The following is a 22,670-nucleotide window of genomic DNA, read 5'->3' as shown; positions in this document are numbered from 1 at the left end:
TTCTGGGTTCAGCCCATGTGAAGCCAGTATCTGAGGCTCAGGCATAGCTGTGGGAAGCAGAAAGGGTGCAAAGGGTGAAAATCTCTGTGCTCACATGATAGAGGCTGGAAGCAGAGAGCTAGGAAGGGTGTGAAAGAGCCTTTTATAATCCCAGGGCCACATCCCAAGGGACCCCTCCTTAACAACCAAGCCCTACATCCAACATTATCTTATTTCTGTAAGGACTAAAGGGTCGTTATAAATCCAAGCCATTATATAAATTGATTATCTTTTCATAACATCACCTGACCATCCGGTGATGCTTTTAGACTTTGGAACAAAATTAGCGTTTTTAGGTTTAATGGTTATGTAGTTGCCTCTGACTTAAACCATTTAGTATTTATGTACTGTGGAGTTTAAGGAAAATAATTTAGTATTTCTCTACTTTGTTTTCAACATTTACAACATTGTTTTTTTTTTTTTTCTTGTCAAGGCCAAGATCAGAAGCCTAGGGAATAAACAATTAAATACAGTTAAGAGTCAATCATATTCATCTTTTAGAATATTACATTAGAAAATGCAGGGATTGATTGCATTGAGGTTTGATCATAACTGTAGTCTTTTCAGAGGAGGCACCAAATTATTTGGGCCAGAGATGGTAAAGACCAAAACATAGGCAGAATAGATGAGAGTAAAGAAAAATTAGTAAAGCCAGGCATGATGGAGCCCGCTTATCATCCCCACGCTTGGGAGGTAGAGACAGGAGGATCATGCAGGTTCGAAGCCAAACACGCTGGCTTAAGAGACCCTGTTTCCAAATAAAAAAGTATAAAAATAGGTCTGAGAGTGTAGCCCGGAGGTAGAAGGGCTTCCAGGAACCCCAGTACCACACACACAAAAAAATTAGTAAAGTTTAGAAATATTAAGTCAAGTGCATAGGACTTGCTGATTCATTGATTATTATGAAATACTGGAGTGTTTGAGAGAAAAAAGAATAACCTAGGCTAACTCTCAATAGAAATGCTGTCTGTAGCTAGATATATGGCTTTAAAGCAAGGATGGCATATGAGCTGGGTGCATAATTAGTCTCATCAGATTAAAGATTTGAGTTAAAGTTTATTTGTAGAATTTCAAAAACAAAGTGACAATACAGTTGTTAGGCAATACTCTAATTTCTCTTATTCCTAAATTATTTGCATTCACCTCACTAGAGTTCCCATGCTCTAGGAAAGACCATCTGATTCTCTCCAGAGTCATCCAAGACGATGCCACCCTGGCTTTTTCTTTTTTATAAAATGTATGGCTAAGTTGCTGTAGGTCTTTGTTCTCTTCGGTCCTCCTCAGTACCAGGATTACAAGTATGTACCACTGTGCCTGACCAGCCATGGCTTTTAAGTTTGAGGACTCTGACACTTGATATCAACATATTGAGCACCTCTTCATGTACAGTTGAATTTAGTATAGTTGAATCCCTGTAACAACCTTATGAGGCTGATGTCTAAAACCAGGAATTTTGGTTACACATTTACAATGAAGAGTTTAACTGGCACACAGTATGGAATACTTGTGTTGGCACAGCCAGGGCCAAAACATAATCAAAATATTATATGTTAAACACTTGAACAGAAGATAGAAGTTAATATGTTAGAAAATCAAGTACCTGAGAGTGATAAGCTAAATAGGTGGCATTGTTTTCACACCAGTGGAGGTACTTCTCAAATGAGACTCTGTAGACTCTGTCCTCCAACTCTGAACACTTGCATGCTAATAGATGCCTTGCCAATGACAGTTTTTGGATTTTGTCTCCAGTTTTTGGCTGGAAGACTCTACTCCTGTTCCTAGACTTCTGCCCATGGCGTAAAAATTTCATTTCTACTGGAAACCAACAATGTTAGTGTTAGGATGCAAAAATATTTTAGCTGGGAGCAGGGTGTGGTGGCACACGCTTGTAATACCAGCATTTCGGAGGTGGAGGGGGGAGGATTTGGGTTTGTGGACAGCCTCAGACAGCCTCAGGTACTTAGGAAGCCCTTCACAACTCAGTGGGACACTGCTTCAAAAAAATAAAAAGACTAAAAAAATAAGGCAGGTACAATGCCCCTGGGTTCCATCCCCAGTACCACAAAACAAAGCAAAACCACATTTTTTTTTAGCTGGGCGTGGTGAAACATGACAATAATCCCAGTGACTTGGGAAGCTAAGGCAGGAGGATAGTATATTTGAGGCCAGCCTAGGTAATTTAATAAGACGCCGTCTCGAATTTTTTAGAAAGGATAAAATAAAAGGGCTGGGAGTGTAACTCAGTTGTACAGCACCCCTGGGATCAATGCCTGATACTACCAAAAAAAAAAGGAGTACAAAAACATTTTATATCTGTACCCCTTAATTTATGTATTGTATTTCATCTGCTCAATCCCGAGATCACTTGAATTTCTAGCCCCTATCCTTTCCTTCTTTCTTTTTTTTTTTCTTTTTTCTTTTTTAGTACTTGGAATTGAATCCTGGGTAGGGGGTGGAGTGCATCTCTGATCTACAACCCAGCCCTCTTCATTTTTGATTTTGAAACAAGTTCTTGCTAAGTTGTTAAAGTGGGTCTTGAACCTGCAATCTTCCTGTCTTAGCCTCCCAAATACTGAGATTGCAGCTGTGTACCACTACTCCCAGCCCAACCCCTGTCCTAGTAAGAATACTCTTATTTCTTGGTTACTTGGGTAGTAGGGCGACATCTCACTGTTGTAACCATGTGTTAACAAAAGTGGATTTGTATGAATTAGACGAGTTAAAGTAAGAAAACTATAGATGAAAAATGCCTTGAGGAAAATCAAAACTAACTGTGATTAGCTTCTGAGCTACCACTTACAGCAGCCAGCTGCTTTGACTTGCAAATCATATTGTGGGTTGGGTTTTTGGATGCAAAAGCTTTGTAATTATATCCTATAGATTTAAGTTCTAGAGCAGGGGAAAAAAGCTTTCCTGAGAGATGTAGGTTGAAGTAATAACTGGTCATTGTGTACCTGCTGTATATTCATCTAGCTTCCTTCAAATGGAATTCTGGCCTTGGGCTGGACATCGATTTACCAACAAAGTTGTAAGACTGGATAGAGATGCTTGGCTGAACCAAGAGGAAAAGTATCTTGTGCACTGTCTCCCTGTATTTGCTCCTAAAATGCTTCTTCCTTTTCATTACTGTCACCGCCTAGCTAGTCCAGGTTCTAGTTCCTCTTTAGGCTCATGGCTTTTTTATTTTGGTGGCAGGATGACTGCATCACTGCCTGAGAACCAGTTAGAATTGTTTGAAATACAGATCCCAAGGTTCTGATTTGGTGAATATAAACATGGAGGTGTCTAGGAATCTTAGGAATCTGCTGCTTTCCCCAGTACTGGGGATGGAACCCAGTGGCATTCTACCTCCAAGCTCCCCAGACCCATTTTTTATTCTTTATTTTGAAACAAGGTCTTACTAAGTAATAGCTGAGGCTGGCCACGAACTGAGATCCTCCGGTCTCAGCCTCCCAAATGCTGGGATTACAAGCGTGCGCCACCACGTCCAGCTGGAGTCTGCAAGTTTTATAGTTCTCCATGCTGGATTCAAATGCACCACAAGATTTGGGACATTCTTGTAGAGATAATCTTAAATCTTATTGGCACAAAATTGCAGTAGTAACCCTTCTATTTTCTGACTCTTTCCCCTTAATCTAAGGTCCACTACCATTCCCAGAGTGACATTAAAACATACTCACTTGGGAGGCTGAGACAGGAGGATTGCAGGTTTGAGACTAGCCTCAGAAACTTAGCAAGCCTCTCAGCAACTTTGCAAGACCCTGTTTCAAACAAAAAATAAAAAAGGACTGAGGCTGTAGCTCAGAGATACAGTGCTCCTGTGTTCAGTGCCCAGTACCACAAAAACAAAAACATATGACACAGTCTTGTTGATATCATGGCTCTGGACAAAAACTTTTGATAATTTCTCATACAATAAACATGATAATCTCCTACTAGTGAATTTCCTGATGATGAAGCCTGTGAATACCTCAACTTTATAACACTTAGTCTGAAGATTTTCATATAAGAGACCATTTGTCCATGGATAGATAATTTCATATCATAAATGGGGAAAGTGAAGCTATGGAAAATAAAGTTGGGATTCACTTTTACACATATGTTCTGGTGTGGTTAGCTACCTTAATTCAGTTTTTATAAGATTAGAGAATTTTATTATTCATATCAAAGTAGGAGCACTAATAAAATATTCCACATTTAAGGTTTTTTTATTATTTAAGCACTGAAATCATTTACACACATTGTTTTCTTTTTATTTTTAGGAGGTAGTTGAAGATATCTCCATATTGCAGTAAGTAAAGTGAGTATCAGGAATTTTTAGATGTACATACAAATCACATAGTTCATATGTTTTGGAACTAAAATCTGAATCTGGGCCTGTTTGATTCTCTACCTTGTGCTTAATAAAGTTACTGGCTTTATCTTTTCTCTCTTTTTTTTATTAGTGGCCACTGAATATCAGTATTAAACAAAAAAAGATTATTTCCATTTCTCAATTTTTCAAAAGAAGGATTTACTAAGAGTTTGGTAAAATTGTGCATATCTCTTTTCTTTTTTCTTTTTTGCTGATAGATTTCACACAGTAAAGGGATAGCTTTCTATTTCTTTCAACCACAGTTTTAGCAAAATGTGAATCAGAGATGCAAAAGCAAAAGCCATCCCCGTTGGGAAGGCACTGGTTAGACAATGCCTGATGCATTTAGGAAGAAGAAAAACTGCCTTCTACCTTGCTGCAGAATCGTCTAAAGCCACTGGGCTATTACTGCTTTTCTTTTTTTCTGTGTTCCTAAATGGTGAGAGGTGAGAGGCTGCAGAGCCAGAAAAGAACTAGTGTGTGTTCCTCGCTTTTGAAAATATATTCTTGGTAAATTATAATACCCTCCTAAGAAAGCTGAAGTCACGGTGGGGGAGTTTTGTAGGAAATCACACTGTATCAGTTAGTGATCAGCACACTGACGAGCAGGCCCTCCTATACCCTTGTTAGGTTTTTCTAGCCAGCATGAAGAGCTTGGTTGCAATGGTCCCTGTGACTATGGCACAGCAAGATCTGTGTAGATATGTCATCTCTGTATCTACAGATAGATACTCTTGGTGTACAAGTTGATATGTTTTCTTGGTGCCACTAGGAAAACATGCTCTATTATAGAATTAAAACTAGGAAAATTTTCTTTAACTAGAGGGTTGCTTTTTAATGCATTTCCTCCACCAGGTGTTATAGGTGTTAGTGAGTTACAGATGGCCAGCTTTGTTAGTAGCATTTGTGAATCTTACATTGAGAAGGATGCTTTCATGGTCTTGCATAATAAATCATTGAGATTTAAGCAAAATCTTTGATGCAGACAGCAGTTGACTCTTGGAGGACAGAGAACATCTTAGTTTTTCATCCAACTGTAATACAGAGCATAAGGTGGCATGTACTAGGTGTCTTATTTGCTGATTGGCTCAATTTTACAGCAGTCTGATACAGTCTTTGAGCTGCTGTTACTAAGTTTAACTGTGTGATCCATGTGCAGGATCTCCGAATACTCCACGCAGCCTACATGACCAGCCCAGATCCTCTCTCTCTGCATCTTCAATTCTATGTTTTAATTGCCTGAACAAATACTGGTTAGTGATTCAGTAATCGTGGACTATTTGTGAGGAGGGTGATAGAACAGGCAGGTTGACTAAGTTACTGTGGAGCTTTTGGGGGCAGGGTTAATATTCCAGTTGACCTTGAACATAATAGATACAAGCAGAACTAAAACCATTGGGGAAGTACAACTTTTGGAAAACTAAATATAATATGGGTACTCTGTGTGTGTGAGATGTGTAGGGGGGCTCATTCTGAGTCAGCAACATACTGTTTTATTTTCTTAATTATTGGGCACCCGCCACCAGTGAACCACAGGAGTGGAACATGTGGGGACTGCTGGGTAACATTTCCAAAATACTTAGCATTAGTCAGATACATTTTTAGAATTCTGCGTCCACTTTAGATGAAGGAAAATGTGGAGAATCTGGCAAGGGTCCAGAGCATGGCTACAAGATACAGAGGAACACTGGAAAATAGGGCCCATTGTGAGAGGCTAACAAGTAAAAGTTCATTCCCTATTCTGATCAAAGGGAGCTGAAAGGTGACTGAATTAATGCTATTATGGAGAGGATAATATAATAATTTCCACTATGAACAGAATTATAGGAATAGATTTACATTAGTGTCAATGGATTTTTGGAAGGGAATAAAGAACTTCTTGACTTTAAGGAATATTGACAGCAGAAAAACTCCTAACTGAAGTGTGAAACCATGGTCCCTTGCAGAATAGGAATAGGGTGGACACTGCTTGCCAGTTAGAATAAGGAGCAGTTGAGGTAGAAATTGACAAGCTTCCTGGATCGCAGTTCAGGCTGCTACTATCACATTGTGTTTGGCAAACAATTAGTTATTCCCTCTTTTTTTGTATTTTTGCAGCTATTGCAAATTATGGACACCTTGCTTTTAATGTTTCTGTAATGTATTTTCAGTAAGAAAGAGGTTAAACTGCAGATTGAAAAGTATTTCACCTTGCAAATCAGCTTGGTGCTCATTATTATACGAGTCCCTATGATATTGTCAATTCCAACGCTTCTTTTCCGTTTTCTTCTTTAGAAAATTGACTGCGGGCCCTCCTCGCTTGTTCTACAATGAGTGCCAAATCTGCCATCAGCAAGGAAATTTTTGCACCTCTTGATGAAAGGATGCTGGGAGCCGTCCAAGTCAAGAGGAGGACAAAGAAAAAGATTCCTTTCTTGGCAACCGGGGGTCAAGGAGAATATTTAACTTACATCTGCCTGTCAGGTAATGAAAACCAGATATTCACATTATTAAAGTGGCTTCTGTTTTACACCAGTCAATTCTCAGGAGGGTCATATTCCTTTTGTAGATGTCTGCTCCTCCACTCTTCTTTCCCGTCTTCTCTTTGGTCTTCCTCTGACCCTTATGTACTCAGCACCTCTACTTTTGAGGTCGTCAGATCATGGAGAGGTACTAGAGTTTAATTTCAATGTTCTTTTCATTTCATGAAGAGTTTCTGCAGTTAGTAAACATCTGTTTGTGTATACTTTCTCCAGGAGAGGTGCTCTATCCTCTGGGGACTTGTGTTTTAGAACAGTTCTTGGTATTTGGTAATTGTCATTATTGGCAGCCTGAATTTCATTGACTTTCCTTTTCTAGACCATTGCCAATAATTAGTAGCATTTTGCCTTGAGATAAATATTGACACGTTATGGAATGTGAGGTTCAATTCTCTAATCATCACTTTGCCCATCAGCAGTTGCCTTGTCAAAAAAAGGCATCTATTTTATTAAGCTTAGAATTTTGTTGGATTATTATTTTTTCTTTCTGTTTGTGATTATAGGAGATCTATGATGGGATTTGCTGTGTGGGTTGCTACAAAATTTTTTGAGATAAAATTGGGATAAATTTTCCATGGAGTTATGGGTGATGCTAATCTGAACACCTGGGGCATTTGTAATATTTATGATAATATTTCATGTTATAGGGTGATGGAAGAATTAAGTTTATCATAATTCATCTTTAAAATGTTTTTTCGCACTTGTGGTTTGGGATAAATTATTTTATGATCCAGTTTTTTGCTCTTTTTTTAAAAAAATTAAGGCTCTGATTATTTAAGTTTATTAGAATTTACTTCAAGATAGAAATAACTTTTTATCAGAAATGGCATGTGAATTTGTGACTTTACCTTAGATTAAAATGAAAGAACATAGTACTTTGGTAAGAATGACTTTTCAATGGATATAAGACAGCTTTATTTTAAATGAGCATGAGAGAATTAACCTTGAATCATTGGTTTCTTTTTCCAAAATAAGAATTAAGTTGATAAAATTTGGTTATTATGCTGGGTATGGTGACACACACTTGTAATCCCAGTATTTGGGAGGCTAGCCATGAACCTGCGATCCTCATGTCTCAGCTACTTAGTGAGGGCTTATGCAATATTGTGAGACCCTGTTTCCAATAAAAAATAAAATAGGGATGGGGATATAGCCTGAAGATAGAGTGCCCCTGGGTTCCACATCGGTACCACACACACAAAAAAATGTTGGTTATTTTTAGAAGCTATTTTTATTTCTTTCGTGTGCTAAAAAGCATCTTGTATATAGTAGAGAGCCAATTAATATTTAATTACCAAGCAAAAGAAAGAAGTAGCCTTTACTAATACCTTTCCTAGTATTTTGTTAATAAGAGTAAGATCTTAAAAATATTTTTATATTCTTAAATTTAGATTCTAGTGTTTGCTTATACTAATAGTATATAGAATACATGCCAACAATTTCTGTTTTGCGCTTGACTGGGCACATATAATGATTCTAATTTTATTAAGCTCTATTCTTTCAGTATTTTGTTGTGATTTCTCATAGTGTTGTTGAAGGAAAAGTGGATGATCCAGAAGCCCATTGAGTTTTTTCTAGTATATACCTTTAGCTGAAAGAGAACTGCTTTCTTGCGGTTTAGCATATGCTATTATCTGCCTATTTCTGATCATAAAGTCTGGGAGAGTGATATGGAGACTCTAACAACCTCATCTCCGTAAAATTGCATAACCATTTCCCCTGCCATAGGAGATAATGACCTGGTACTTATTGGATAACTGAATTTCCTTTACAAATTACCAAGACCTTTAAGTTTTAAAGTCTGATACTACAAGGATTGCTTTTTTGTTGCTTCCTAATGGAGAAAAATCTCTTATTCTGAAAGTCTTCATTCTTTTCATGGTTTTGAATTTTGAGAGGGCAGATAGATAAAGTAGATCTGACATTTCAGCAGACAGTATAAAGAAATTGGGACAGTAAAAGGCCAGGCAACTTTGACACCTGCTGTTTTTTGCAGTTAAGATTTTTTTCTTATAAGTGACGAAGAAGTCGTCACCTTTATTTTCAACTATGTGAAGCTTAAAGGCATAACCATCCTGATAAGGCTACAGTATCAGTCCTGATAAGGCAATGTTCCAATGAACAATTAATTAGACATTTATTAAATGGAAATTCATGTCGTTTACCTAGTTCATTGTTGAAGAAGCAGTGGACATTAATGTTACTCAGTAAAATAAACATAGTTATTAGCTGTGAAAAGGCCCTAAAGAAAAAATATAGACCAACACGTGTGAAAAGAATTTGGCCTGAGTGGAAAAACCAAGAGCTTCTAGTAAAGTTAGGCTTCACTGGTTTTAAAGAGAACTGTGTTGGTGAGCGGGCATTCCACGCAGAGGGAACAGCAGCTTCATTAATAGACTAAGCAGGATTTGAGTTTCTTCTGTTCAGCTTGGAGATGGGCCGCTGGTAGCTCACAGCACATGGGAGGCTCTGAAGTGAGAGCTGTGCCGTGGAGCCACAGTCTCCTTCCTGCTGTTATGAGAACTTTCTATGCTTTCTGGGAGGCCAGGCCCTCCAACTGTTGTGGTTTGGTTGAGGAAGACCAGTTATTCATTTTGAACAGGCAAACTTTGTCCAAATGAGGGCAAGGCCAGCAAATAATTTCAACTCCTCTTCAAACAGCATGAAGCTTTAAGTTAAAAAAAGGGGGGGAATATATCATGCCTTTGAAACCTTACCAAAATTACATGAGTACATTATGCATCTAAAGTGTCTTTTACTAATGTTTCTTCACGTAGATTTTTCTAGTGTCTAGTATAATCTATCATTTGGAGAGGTAGAGGTCTGTGATCATAAATTACCAGAGTAGGTTATATACCCTTTAGAGGTATGTGAAAAAGGTGCTGGTGTAGGGAAAATGAGGGGATCTTTCCTGGCCTATTTAGCTGTAATTCTGTGAGGAGAAAAGTAATCTTTCCAGTTCATTCCTGGCATCTTGGGACAGAATTTAAGTTTTTCTCACTCCTAGAAGGCTATACAAGTGCGTATGTACCCAAACACCCCTATAATTATTAGCTTTCTTACAGTATTAGTTTCTACCTTTTCAACAATGATAAAAATTAAAAATATTGACAATACTGAGGGCTGGCAGACATATGGGGCAATATAAGATCTCATATTGATGGGGTTATAAAAATGATATAACTAAAAATTAGCAAAATAATTGGCAGCTTTTAATAAAGTCAAACAGACACTCCATTCCTAGGCATATGCCCAAGAGAAATGAATATATGTCCATACAAAAGCTTGCACACGAGTGTTTATACATTTTATTCATAATAACAAAAAAATCAGAAATAACTCAAATCTCCATGTAATTGAGTAAACAAATTATTTTATATTTATGTAGTGGAATACTACTCAACAATAAAAAGAAATGAATTACCGATATGACAACATAGATAAATCTCAAAAGCAGAAACGTAATAAATCTCAAAAGCATTATGTTGGCTGCAAAAGAAACAACAAAACATAATTAGGTTGCCCAAAGACCAGAATGGATGTGTTGTACTAAGTTTCTTACAGCACCTAGCTCATGGCGAGGTATGAATACATGTTTACTGGAGGATGCTATTTGGACTTATGGTTTGCTGCATACCTGGTTATAGTATAGACTTTATTTACAACTTAGAACCAATAATGCAGTCAAAGCACAAAGCAAACACCACCTACAACAATCAATCACTTGTCCCCTCCATGATAATTTGGGTCTATAAAATTAAACTAAAAACTGCTAAGTTAAAAATCAGCTTATGATTAAAGTGCAGTTACCTACTAAACATTCCATAATTTTATGTTTACCATCTATTTTTATCCTGTTTTAATTCAGTATGTGTAATGTATGACGTTAGCTTTCATATTAATAATGGATAAAAATCTTGCCTTTGCTGCTATGCTTTGTCCCCAAAGAAGGAGCAGCAGGAACTTTAATTTATGTGATTACTACATTCTTTTACATATTTTGCTGAACCGGAAAACCTGTCTTTTCAAAATGATTTTAGATTGGTAGAAAGGGCAAAATTGTCTTAGCGTTTAAAAAAGATCTGAATGCTCTTTGATGAAATAATTTATGCAAATGGGTTCCGTGGAAGGTAATGCCCTGGATTAAAAGCAGAGAACCTGGCAGGACTGTCCTTTGTCCCAGTGATTATTAACCACAGGTATTCCTTAGAACTTTTCTAAGTACAGATGACCAGCTTCCATCTTAGTCCTACTAATGCAGTACCAAGGGGTGTGGGGAAGTTATCTGTATCTTGAAAGTGTTACATGCAAAGGAATCTGAAGCTAAGTTTGAGAAGTTTCACTATTTGGAGAGTTATGTGCTAGATTGTCATTTAACATTATTTAACATAATGGCATGCATTTGATACTCAGTTTTATTTTAAAAATACTTTTTGGGTCTTTTTGTTTTCTGGCCCTGGTTAAGCCTCTGGATATTTTTGGGCTTCAGTTTTATTCAGTTGACAAGTTCAGAGCAGTTAGATAGAGGTTCCTTTGGGCTCCAAGGTTCCAGAATTCTGAACTCCATTGGAAGTTTTATACCCAAACTCCTATTTATTCCATGCATATCATATAGGGAGAGATTCGGGGCTTTAATATCAAAATGCATATATAAACACTTATAAAAGTTTGAGAAAATCTATTTTATTGTTATTGGAATTTGGGTAGCCATGTTTAATTGTGAATGATCTGGCATAAGAAAGAGATTTCTTTTATCAAGTTTCTAATTCAAACTGGATCTATTCTCAAAGTCTATAAATTGTAGAAGAGAGAGAAGAATGCAAGGTTTATTCAGTTGTAGTAAGTTAACTTTCCAAGAGTTTTTATCTAGGAAAAAATAAACAAATCCACACTGAAGTAAGAGGTCTATAAAGGTATTGGCAGTGAAAATGGAATGCAAACAACTACAGTAATCATATATATTTATTATTCTTTATTATAGAGGTTGAAAATATGAAATATTTTAGAAACTTTTAGAAGAAATTTTTGAAGAAAATAAATACCTTGAGTATATTATTTGTTTTAATCCCATTTAATCTCCATAGCACCTTTAACAATTAGGTAGAATATTCTTCATTTTACAGATGAAGGAATCAGTGTTCATCAGAGGTCGTGACATTCGGGGGTCACTATTTTGAAGTGGAGAAGTTGAGCCTAGTCTCCAACCTCAATGGCCATGCTTGTATTGCATTAGCACTTCATTTCTTCTGATTTGGCTCAGCAGCTGGTATGGTGTTTTAAGGGGCAGATTCTGCTCTTATTCTTCAGAGTTATTAGAGACATGGACCACTTTTAATCCACACTGCCTTCCTATCTCACATCTAAGGATGTTGAAAAGATTTCCCTACATTTGGAATATTTGTCAGGATAAGCCTTTTATCTCTTTATTATAGATATTTGCCCTGTAAATCCAGCCATAACACCCTGGAAGGCAAGGCAGTATAAAACAAAGTTATTCCAGTGCCTTATTTCTATGAATTTCTCTACTTTTTAATTTCATAAAAATGAAATATTCTGTTATGCTGTTTTGAGAATTTGTCTCTTCTGTGATATATACACAGACACATTTTATTAAAACATCTATAACAACAGTAACATTGAAGTTAAAGGGAAAGCACTTTTTCTGAGATATTTTCTAGCTAGCCTGGTATATTTGGCCACCATGTGCCACCAAGTGTCAAGTAGCACTGGGCACAAACTCATTCCAAGCTTCAGTACTCATGGTCAGGGTGCCGCCAGCCCACCTTTGGTTATTGATAGCAGTAAAGGTATTTGCTACTTTTTTTTGGGGGGGGGTGGTACTGGGGGTGGAACCCAGAGGCGTTCTACCTCTGGGCTATACTCCCAGACCCATTTTATATTTTATTTGGAAGCAGGGTCTCCCTAAGTTGCTGAGAGCCTCACTAAGTAGCTGAGGCTGGCTTTGAACCTGTGCAATCCTCCTGTCTCAGCCTCCCAAGCACGGGGATTGCAAGCGTGTGCCACCACACCCGGCAGGTATTTGCTACTTTAAAGAAAGTTCTTGCAACAGGCATGATTCTTTACCATTCCCAGGTATCAATCCAATAACACTATGAGGTAGATAATAGTACTGTTCTCATTTTGTAGATGAGGAAACTGTACAGACATGAGGTAGCTTCTCTAACATCTTTGGTTGTGAGTAACAGAACAAGAATTTGAACCCAAATAGTTTAGTTCTAGCTCCTACTACCTTATTCAACATTCTCTCCTACACTCCTCTTGTAGGCAAAGGAGTTGTGTAAGAGAAGACTTTGCAAGCCAAACATCTTTCCCCCACCATCTCATACAGCTGTAGTGTTAATCATTTCTTGCTATTATTTTGGTTTTCTACAGTTTTAAGCTTTGATTGATATGGGCTAGGAAGTGACAATTGGGCTATTAAATTCATATTTAGAAGGCATTATTTATGAGTAGATGTATATGAGTCTTAGAAAACTAATTCCTCAAGAAAACGCAGTATCTCCTGTTAAAGACCTGGCCACATATAAATTTGTTTCGTTCAGTTGTGTATTAGAAAAAGTAAATGTCTTTAAAAATTGGGACAAGGGTTCTTGGAGATTTCTTCCTGTAAAGATTGGTCACAACAATATTTATCTCTTCTAAGGCTTTGTGAATAGTAGAGTCCAACAGTTGATAACTAAGCAATTATCACACATCATCTCACTTAATACTCACAACAGCCTATGTTGATTTCTACTTTACAGATGGAACATCCCAGGCTTAACTTCAGTGATGCACTGCCCAGGGTCAGATGGCTAGAGAAGGATGGAGCTAAGGCCCACATAGTCTCCTCGGACTCCAAAGTGTACCCCTTTTGGTACTGGAGGCTGAACCCAGGAGCATTCTACCTCCAAGCTACACCTATAGCCCTATTTTACTTTTTTTTTTTTTTTTTTTTTGGTGGTACTAGGGTTCCTGGAAACTCTTCTACCTCTGGGCTACACTCCCAGACCTATTTTTATATTTTTTATTTGGAAACAGGGTCTCTTAAGCCAGCAAGGCTGGCTTTGAACCTGCGAGATTCTTCTGTCTCCGCCTCCCAAGTGCGAGGATTACAAGCCTGTGCCACCACTCCTGGCTTACTTTTTATTTTGAGACAGTGCCTCCCCAAGCTGCCGAGGGTTTCCATGAGTTGCTGAGGCTGGCCTCAAACCTGTGATCCTCCTGTGTCAGTCTTCCAAATACTGTAATTTGTGCCACCTGCCCAGCTTAAAGTACACACTTAATTTTTATTTTCCAGGACAGGGCTAGGTCTGAGGAGCAGAACTCTCCCTTCCCTAAAAACAATGTGACAACATTCCTTGAGCAGAGTGTTCTAATCTCTAAGGACTCAGAGGATGTGCTGTCAGCCACTTCAGCTTTTCTGGTGGTTTAGCACGCCAACAGAGTTTTCTTTTTCCATTTTCTCACGTATGCGTTCCAGTGCTAAAACCAGATGGAAACAAGGGAAAGCTCTTGACAGAGGCTAGTGCCAAAACATTTCATTTAAAAAGGAAACTCCATCTGTGTGCTCTCCCACCACACAGCCCACTGCTAAGAACAGGCTTTCGCAGCTGACTCACTCAGACTCGTTTTGACTAGCTTTGATTGCAAAGGTGGAGCAAGCAGTGGAGAGAGAGACTGCACACTGAGGCAGCGCTCCTTCTGGGATACGGCTGGCTGGCTGGCGAGGCTCTGAACACCTAGCAGAGGCCTAACCAGCAGCTGACCAACAAGGCACTGTTGATGCATGCAGGTGATTCTTTGTTTAGGCTGATTTATTTTCTTTCTTTCCTATTGTTTTGTTTTGTGTTCTGCTTTCTGTTTTCAAGACAGAGTCTCACTGTGTTGCCCAGGCTGGCCTCAAACTTGGCATTTGCCAGCCTCAGCCTGTCCCGTAGCTGGGATTGCAGGTGTGTGCCACCATACCCACTCTTGGGTTATTTCTTAGTTAATGCCCATAGAAGCTAGTGGGCTTTGTTATGGGATGGAGAATTTGCCATCATCAGCTCTCATTTGTCGATAAGTTGTAGGCAGAGGCACTCAGGGTTATCAAGAGAGTCCCTAGTACTCCTTATATTCTGCACCCCTGCTCTTGCAAAACACAGGCTTAGGCATAAGACTCATTTATGGTAAAATAGTAAATTAGTAAAATAATATTACCATACATTGTCAAGGCTCAGTTTTCTCATCTCTAAAGTAGAAATAATATCTATATCCCAAACATATTTTGAAGAGAAACTGAGTTATACTTACGTTGTTATAAGGCTGAGTACACAGAAGGTACTCAGCTTTATGAACAATGTTATTATCTCATCAGTAGTGGGATATCCACTGGTTCTTGCTATAGAAATATAATTTACCTGCAGTGTTTTAAAAACATGTTAATTATATCAATAACAGATGTCTGTGGCCCATGTTATGGGAGGCAGTATCACATGGTGGTCTAGATTTGGCCTTCTGGAATTTCTACCTTCCCCTCCACACTTCTTCCTCCTTTTTTCCCCCAAGTTTTCTTCTTTTCTTTTCTATTCCCACTCCTGACAGGAATATCAAGGTCACTACTTCCCTGGGTTTCTAAGTCAAACATTCTTTGATTCTGTCTGCATCAAGTGATTCCCGTCCCTCACCCAAGTAGACTACTAGGTGGTATCATGCAGCTGCTGTTCTAGGTGTCAGACTTTCCAGGACCATAAAGATTAATGGCTAGGCAGTTACTGTGCTCTGAAGGCATGCACTCTACTCTCATGAGCATTTGTGTGTTGCTGAGTAGATTGGACACTGAAGTCCATCATGTTTAGCCCTCTTTATCCAACTTTGTGGGGAGTGAGAACTGGCCTAGTCAATTAGGTCCAGCCCTTGAAATGGGAGATGTTATTTTCCTGCACCTAATTTTACTGGATCAAAAGAAAAATCAAAACAAAATAAGACAACTCATTCTCTGGGGTGAAGCAAGTGCACTTTTAAGCAAACAGCAGAAGTGGGAGAGGCTGAGACAGTTGCTTATGGACCCAGCTTTTTAGCCCAGCTCAGGTTCTTGTTTTTGTTCCCCACTCTTTCCTGTTTGTGTGTGTGTGTGTGTGTGTGTGTGTCTGTGTGTGTGTGTGTGTGTGTGTCTGTGTGTGTGCAGCATTTCTTTTTTTTTTTTTGAGGTACTGAGGATTGAACCCAGAAGCATTCTACCTCTAAACTACACTCCCACACTTACTTTATTTTTTTTAATTTTGAAATAGAGTCTCATTAAATTGAGGAAAGTCTCACTAAGTTGCTGAACCTGGCTGAGAACCTACAATCCTCCTGTCTCAGTCTCCCAAGTACAGGAATCACAGGTATGTGCCACCATGCCCAGCAATGGGTGACATTTCTATCCCAGTTAATCATGCTAAACCACATGCAAAGATTTCTGCAAGAAACTACAAATAACCACAAGCACAGTGAAGTTGCTAGGATTTCCAGGATCCAGGAAGATTGGGTGGCGAGGTAGTTACTGGACTCTGAACATGAACATGCCCCTCTTGTGGCCTCCTAGGTCACAAGACATCTCTATATCAGCACTTAGCACTACTGGCTGGGTCTCATCACTTGGCTTTCTGTTTGCTTTCCCATACTGTCAGCCTCTAGACGTGTAGCCTCCCTGCCCCCAGTTTCTCATGAGAGTCCCCCTGTGGATCACATGAAGTACCTGGGGAATGGACATAATGCCTCTCCTGTCTCCAGGTCCTGTAGAGCTGAAGCAGCCTGATCTCACTTTCTGGGCTGGAGCTCCAGCCTGGAAGCTCACACATTCACTTTGGGTTATACCAGCTGGTGCTTGGTTTGCCTTTCTTTCTTTCTTTTTTTTTTTTTTTTTGTGGTACTGGGGGTGGAACTCAGAGGCTTTCTACCTCCGGGCTATACTCCCAGACCCATTTTTATATTTTATTTGGAAGCAGGGTCTCACTAAGTTGTCGAGAGCCTCACTAAGTAGCTGAGGCTGGCTTCGAACCTGCGCGATCCTCCTGTCTCCGCCTCCCAAGCACGGGGATTACAAGCGTGCGCCACCACGCCCGGCTTGGTTTGCCTTTCTTAAAAAATGTTGTTATTCACACTAAGATGTTGCTAGGTGGTCTTTAGATTCCTTTGGAATTCATCAGATTACCGAGCAGGAGATTTTATTCTACCTAATAGCCCAGTTAGCAAGAGGAAAATACAGATTTCTCAAACTTTTAGAATCATTCCAAATGAACAATTTATAAATGCTTGCATTGTGGGGTACAGTAGGAAGCTGTTATTCCAGAATTTGAAGCACCTGAGTATTTTTCCTGAAGAAACAATTCATATTATAGAGGAATAAATGACCATTTAATGGCCCTGCATCAAAACTCCCTTAAATGCTCTTTTTTCAAAGCAATCGTTTTGGGTTCTACATTTCCTTAAAGAGATCTTTCAAGGGAAAAATGGCAACTCCATTTTTATATTTTAATTTTAATGTCTCTGAGGATATTCATGCTGTCTCTCCCACCCAGCCTTTTTAACACAAATTATCTTTCATCCACCATATGTGGTTCCCATGTGGCTCGGTTTGTAGACCTCATGTCAGACTGCAGTTTGATGTTTATGTCAGCTTAACAAAGCACATTTTTCTAAGAAGCCAGTAGGAGCTTGGCAAGTGGATTTGAGATGGCAAGATTATATCTAGCCTTCATTTCTTGAGATCCAGTTTTCTGTTTCCAAAAAAGCAAGGAATTGAGAGCTTTCCTCCTTGATTTTCTGGCTAATGCACATAAGTAACAGTTACATGGGTTTTTAATCTCTGGTCAGAATCCTTTCTATCTTGTGGATAGATAAGAGTCAAATATGTTTTAGGATCTATGAGTGTGTGTGTGTGTAATGAAAAGTTCCACCAAAATTTTTTTGTGTGTGTGTGGTACTGGGGTTCCTGGAAACCCTTCTACCTCCAGGGTACACTCCCAGACCTATTTTATATTTTTTATTTGGAAACGGGGTCTCTTAAGCCAGCGCAGCTGGCTTCAAACCTGCATGATCCTCCTGTCTCCGCCTCCCAAGCGCGGGGATTACAAGCGTGCGCCACCATGCCCAGCTTCCACCAAAAGTTTTAAAGTGAAAGAGAAAGAGAAAACCAATGGGAAAATCATATGCAAATAATGACTTTGGCTTTCCAGGCTTCTCGCTTTATAATACTTCTTCCCCATTATAATATTCTATGTAAAATTTTGTTTTCCTTTGTTCATTTAACAAGGTAGCAAAAATCTTATTTGTGTACATTCTTTATAAAGATATTTTTTATTTTCCATGAGAAATAGTAATCTGATCTTAATTCTTTGATGTCACTTTCTTTTTCTAATTTGGTACAGTGTAATTTTACATCATAACTGGGGTATAGTGACATACAAACACATACACACAGCTCTTCATGCATTCCCTACCTGGTTCCTCTCTCTACTGCGCATGTCTTTGATACTAGAATTGGTAGATTTGTATACATTCATAGCATTATTTCAACTATTACACTCTTTTATGACTTTATCTCCCTTTCTGGATCCCTCTTAGTCACTCCCCTGGACTCTCTGCTCATCTATCTAATGTTGCCCTTATTTTTAGGTCAGGTCTAATATCTCTCTAGCTTCCACATATAAGAGAAAGCATATATCTACTCATTATTTTGAGATGAGCTGTACTTACTTAGTATGATATTCTCAAGTTCCATCCATTTTCCTGCAAATGGCATGATTTTGATTTTTTATGACTGAATAAAATTCTATTGTGTGTATATACCAAAGTTTTATGATGCATTCATCTGTTGATGGATGACCAGGCTGGTTCCAAAATTTGGCTATTGTAAATTGTTCTGCTATGAACATGGATAAATATCAAATCAAAACAAGAATTAATGGGATAACATGAAACTAAAAAGTTTCTTCATAGCATAGGAAACCATCAAGAATATAAAGAGAGAGTGGGAGAAGATCTTTACCACATACTTATCAGACAAAGGTCTAATATCTAGAATGTATAAAGAGCTTAAAAAGCTTAACACTAAGAAAAACCAAATAATCCAATTAAAAATAGGCAACCAAACTAAACAGAGTCTTTTAAAGAAGTAAAAATGGCCAACAAATATGTGAAAAAATGCTCAACATCTTTAGCGATCAGGGAAATGCAAATTAAAACTAGACTGAGGTTCTATCTAACACCAGCAATAATGGCAGTTATCAAGAACATGAATAATAATGCTGGTGAGGTTGTGGGGAAGTAGGAACCCTATTATACAGTTGGTGTGACTGCAAAGTAGTATAGTTGCCATGGCCTTCAGGGTGGAGGTTTCTAAGAAGATTGGGAATGGAACTACCACACAACCCAGGAATAGAGCTACTGGGTATCATCCCAAAGGAAATGAAATCAGAATATTTTAATGATGCATTATTTTCTTATAGTTGAGTAAACTAAGAACATATATAGCTTGTTAGAAGAAACTATTTTACTGCTAACAAGTGGTAGAATATGACTGGAATGTGTCCTACTTAGTGCTCTGCCATAGACCAAAATATGCTTATTCCAAAACCAATGTCCATCAGAATCCCTTAAAATACAATATTCTTTTTTTTTATATTTCTATTTTTTTTATTGGTGCACTGTATTCATACATCATAGTGGGATACAAACTTTTGTAGACATACATGCACACATCACCCAGTCAGCCCCCACCCGATCCCCACCCCATTCTCTCCCCATCCCTCCTTCCCATGCTTGGCTTAGTGGTTGACATCTAGTATTATAGCAATTTATCAAAAATTAAAAATGATAATCTCACATAACAGTTTCATTTGTCTGATACCAAGCTTTTGATGACTTAAAGATAACATTTCAATATTTCTTTTTGCTTTCTTTCTTACCAGAAAATTTTTTTTCTATTTTTTAGGTGAAACTATCATATATTTATATATTTATTTTTCAGAAAAAAATCTATCCTAATATGTAATATGGATTCTAGATACCCAAAACGATCTTGAAAAAGAACAAAGCTAGAAGATATATATTTTCTGATTTCAAACCATATAAAGCTACAGTAATTGAAACAGTGTAGTACTGTTCTAAAGGCAGATATATAAACCATTGGAGTTAAATAGAAACCTAGAGCTAAATTCTTCCCTATATTGTCAAATTATTTTTGACAAGGTTTCCACAAACATTTGGTGGTGGAAATAATAATCTTTTAACTAAATATTGTTGAAAAATAATAATTACATGGAAAAGAATAAAATTGGACCCTTACCTAACCCCATATACAAGTATTAACTCAAAATAGATAAAAGACCTAAATATAAATCTTAAGACTATAAACTTTTAGAAGAAAATCCGGGTCATAAAACCTCACAACATTGAAACTGGCAGTGATTTCTTGGATATGATTTCAATGGCACAGGCAACAGAAGAGTATACAAACTCCCTAAAAAATAAAAAAAAATTGCATATCCAAAGACAATGTAAACAGAGTTAAAAGTTACTAATAGAATGGGATAAAATATTTCCAAATGCTATATTTGAAGGTATATTAATATTCCAACTAGAAATCCTAAAAATTAACAACAATAAAGGCAAACAACACAATTTAGAGATAGGTAAAAGACTAACATAAATAATGAATCTCCACAGATAACCAATCTTAGTTGTCTGTTGAATGGAGAATCTTGTTTCTCTGGTTCTGGTGTGTGTTACCTATTTCTTCTCTGTAGTTAATCTCTTTGAGTATTTTCTCTAGCACTGGTTTTGAAGACATAAATTCCTTCAGTTTCTGTTTGTCATGGAAGCTTCTTATTTCTCCATCTAATTTGATAGAAAGTTTTGCTGGGTAGGAAATTTTTGGCTGGAAGTTGTTTTCTTTCAGAGTTTGGAATATGTTACTCCATATTTCTTCAATGTCAGATTCCTGCTGTCGGATATTTTTTTCTAGATTAGAAACTATGCGTTCATTTTTGGAATGATCATCTTCTAAGAGCAAGATTCTGTTCTCCATGTGGTCTAATCGGTTGTTTGTGCTTTGAATTGAGGACTTTACTTCATTAATTATATCCTTTATCTCTTTTTGGCTCTCTCTGAGTTCTTTTCGAAGCACCTCTATTATTTCTACAGTTATTTTCCTGATTTGATCTTCTAGAAATCTCTGATTTTCTGTTTTATCGGGTTCTGATGTTGTGGGGTTGTGGGCATTCATTGCTCCAGTGTTATTCCTCTTTCCCATGATTTCGGAGGTTTGTTGTTTCTCTGGGTTCTTCCCTGGGTCACTACGGCTTCACTTAAGGTGCTCTGGATCTCGAGTCTGTAGTATATCAGACCCCACTACTCCTTTACTGGGTTGTATCACAGAGTCTCCGACCCAGGGAGTCAATAGAGGCTGCTTTAAACTATGGGGGGGTGCCAGGTTGCACGTTCTCCTATGGTGTGATATCTCTGCCACCGCCCCTCCCCCACTGGGTCAAGTCCCAGGGAGTACAGTACTGGGATTTCTCCTCTGTGGCCCGCAATTTGACTCACTGTTCTTGAGTACGCAGATGTAGCTGTACTGGACTCGGTGAATTCACTGCTGCTGCCGCCGGTGGCAATATGGCGCTGCTGCCATGCTCTCGGCCGTGAGACTGGCGTATTTTTTCTTCTCTAGTTTTGAGTTCCACTCTGAGTCCCTGCAGCGTGTGCTGAGCTCAGCCACTGGGAGCTTTAGATGCTCCCTACACCGAAAGATCCCGCCTGGCTGTTCCGCTCGGCTCACCTCGGCTTGCTATAGCAATCCGGTGAATTCGCCGCTGCCGCCGGCAGTATGGCGCTGCTGCCGCGTCCTCGGGCGTGAGGCCGGTGTATCTCCTCTGTGGCTCTGAGCTCTGTTCTCAGTCCGCTTTCTCTCTGGAGCCTGGTGATTTTTTTTTTCCCTCTGGTGATGGCGTTTTCTGGCTATGAAAGGCGCTGATTTTGTGGTAATGGAGATTGGTTGTTAGCAGGGCTCTTAAGCCCCGCTTTTCTCGGTCGCCATCTTCCCGGAAGTCCTCTGAAAAATCACTTTAACACCTGCATCGGAAGAAACTTCAGGTGAAAACACACAAGCGCCTTACTGTGGACACTACGTTCCATGGCCACGAAGGCCACGGACATGACAGCGGAGACAGGAAAATCATGCAGGTTTGAAGCCAGCCGCTCTGGCTTAAGAGACCCTGTCCCCCGGCCTCTGGCCAGACGCCGGGCACCTTGTCATTCCCCCGGATCCAGTTGTGGATGCCTTCTGCTGGCTGGTCCCAGTTGATTGAGTAGCCGAGGCTGTCCGCGAACCGCGATCCTCCGGTCTCAGCCTCCCGCATGCATGCTGGGTTGCAAGCGGCGCCCCCACGCCCGGCTCTGCCGTTTCTTCTGGGCTCTGCCTCCGTGAGGGAGGCGCCGCCGGGGTTGCGCAGGCTGCGGCCGGCCAGGGAGCGGGAGCCGGGGCCGCCTCCGCCGCGGCCTCGCACGCGGACAACCAAAATACAATATTCTATTGTACTTTGTATGTTTTACAACCAGTTAACAATTCCTATGATAGATAACTTTATTTTACTCCAAGCTCTTTTGGATATGCATATGATGCCTGCCCCCTACAGGGTTAGACCATTCTTTGATTTCTTAACACATTTGCAGGTGTATGTAAGCGCAGTGTGCATGGGCAATTGTGTCTGTGTTTGCAAAGAAAGGAGAAGAAC

The 22,670-nt window shown here is 39.0% G+C and overlaps 1 protein-coding gene across 5 annotated transcripts in view; it reads left to right on the top strand.

Moving 5' to 3' along the window:
• Positions 1-6,702: 6,702 nt before the first annotated feature.
• The window catches only part of STXBP6 (syntaxin binding protein 6), a gene marked incomplete at both ends in the record, with an annotated part of 175,531 nt that continues 159,563 nt past the window's right edge, over positions 6,703-22,670 (top strand). For 4 of the 5 annotated variants that reach the window (XM_080708003.1, XM_080708002.1, XM_080708001.1 and 1 more), the window contains one exon: positions 6,703-6,856. In XM_080708003.1, coding sequence (XP_080564129.1) covers positions 6,703-6,856 — 154 coding nt within the window. Of the gene's footprint in view, positions 6,938-22,670 lie in introns of all 5 variants that reach the window. The other variant, XM_080707999.1, reaches the window with a different exon arrangement.

The sequence above is a fragment of the Muscardinus avellanarius genome (genome assembly GCF_963383645.1).
Source record: "Muscardinus avellanarius genome assembly, chromosome: 12".
NCBI lineage: Eukaryota > Metazoa > Chordata > Mammalia > Rodentia > Gliridae > Muscardinus > Muscardinus avellanarius.
The sequence above is the reverse complement of the archived record's forward strand: the minus strand, read 5'-3'. Positions and strand labels throughout refer to the sequence as shown.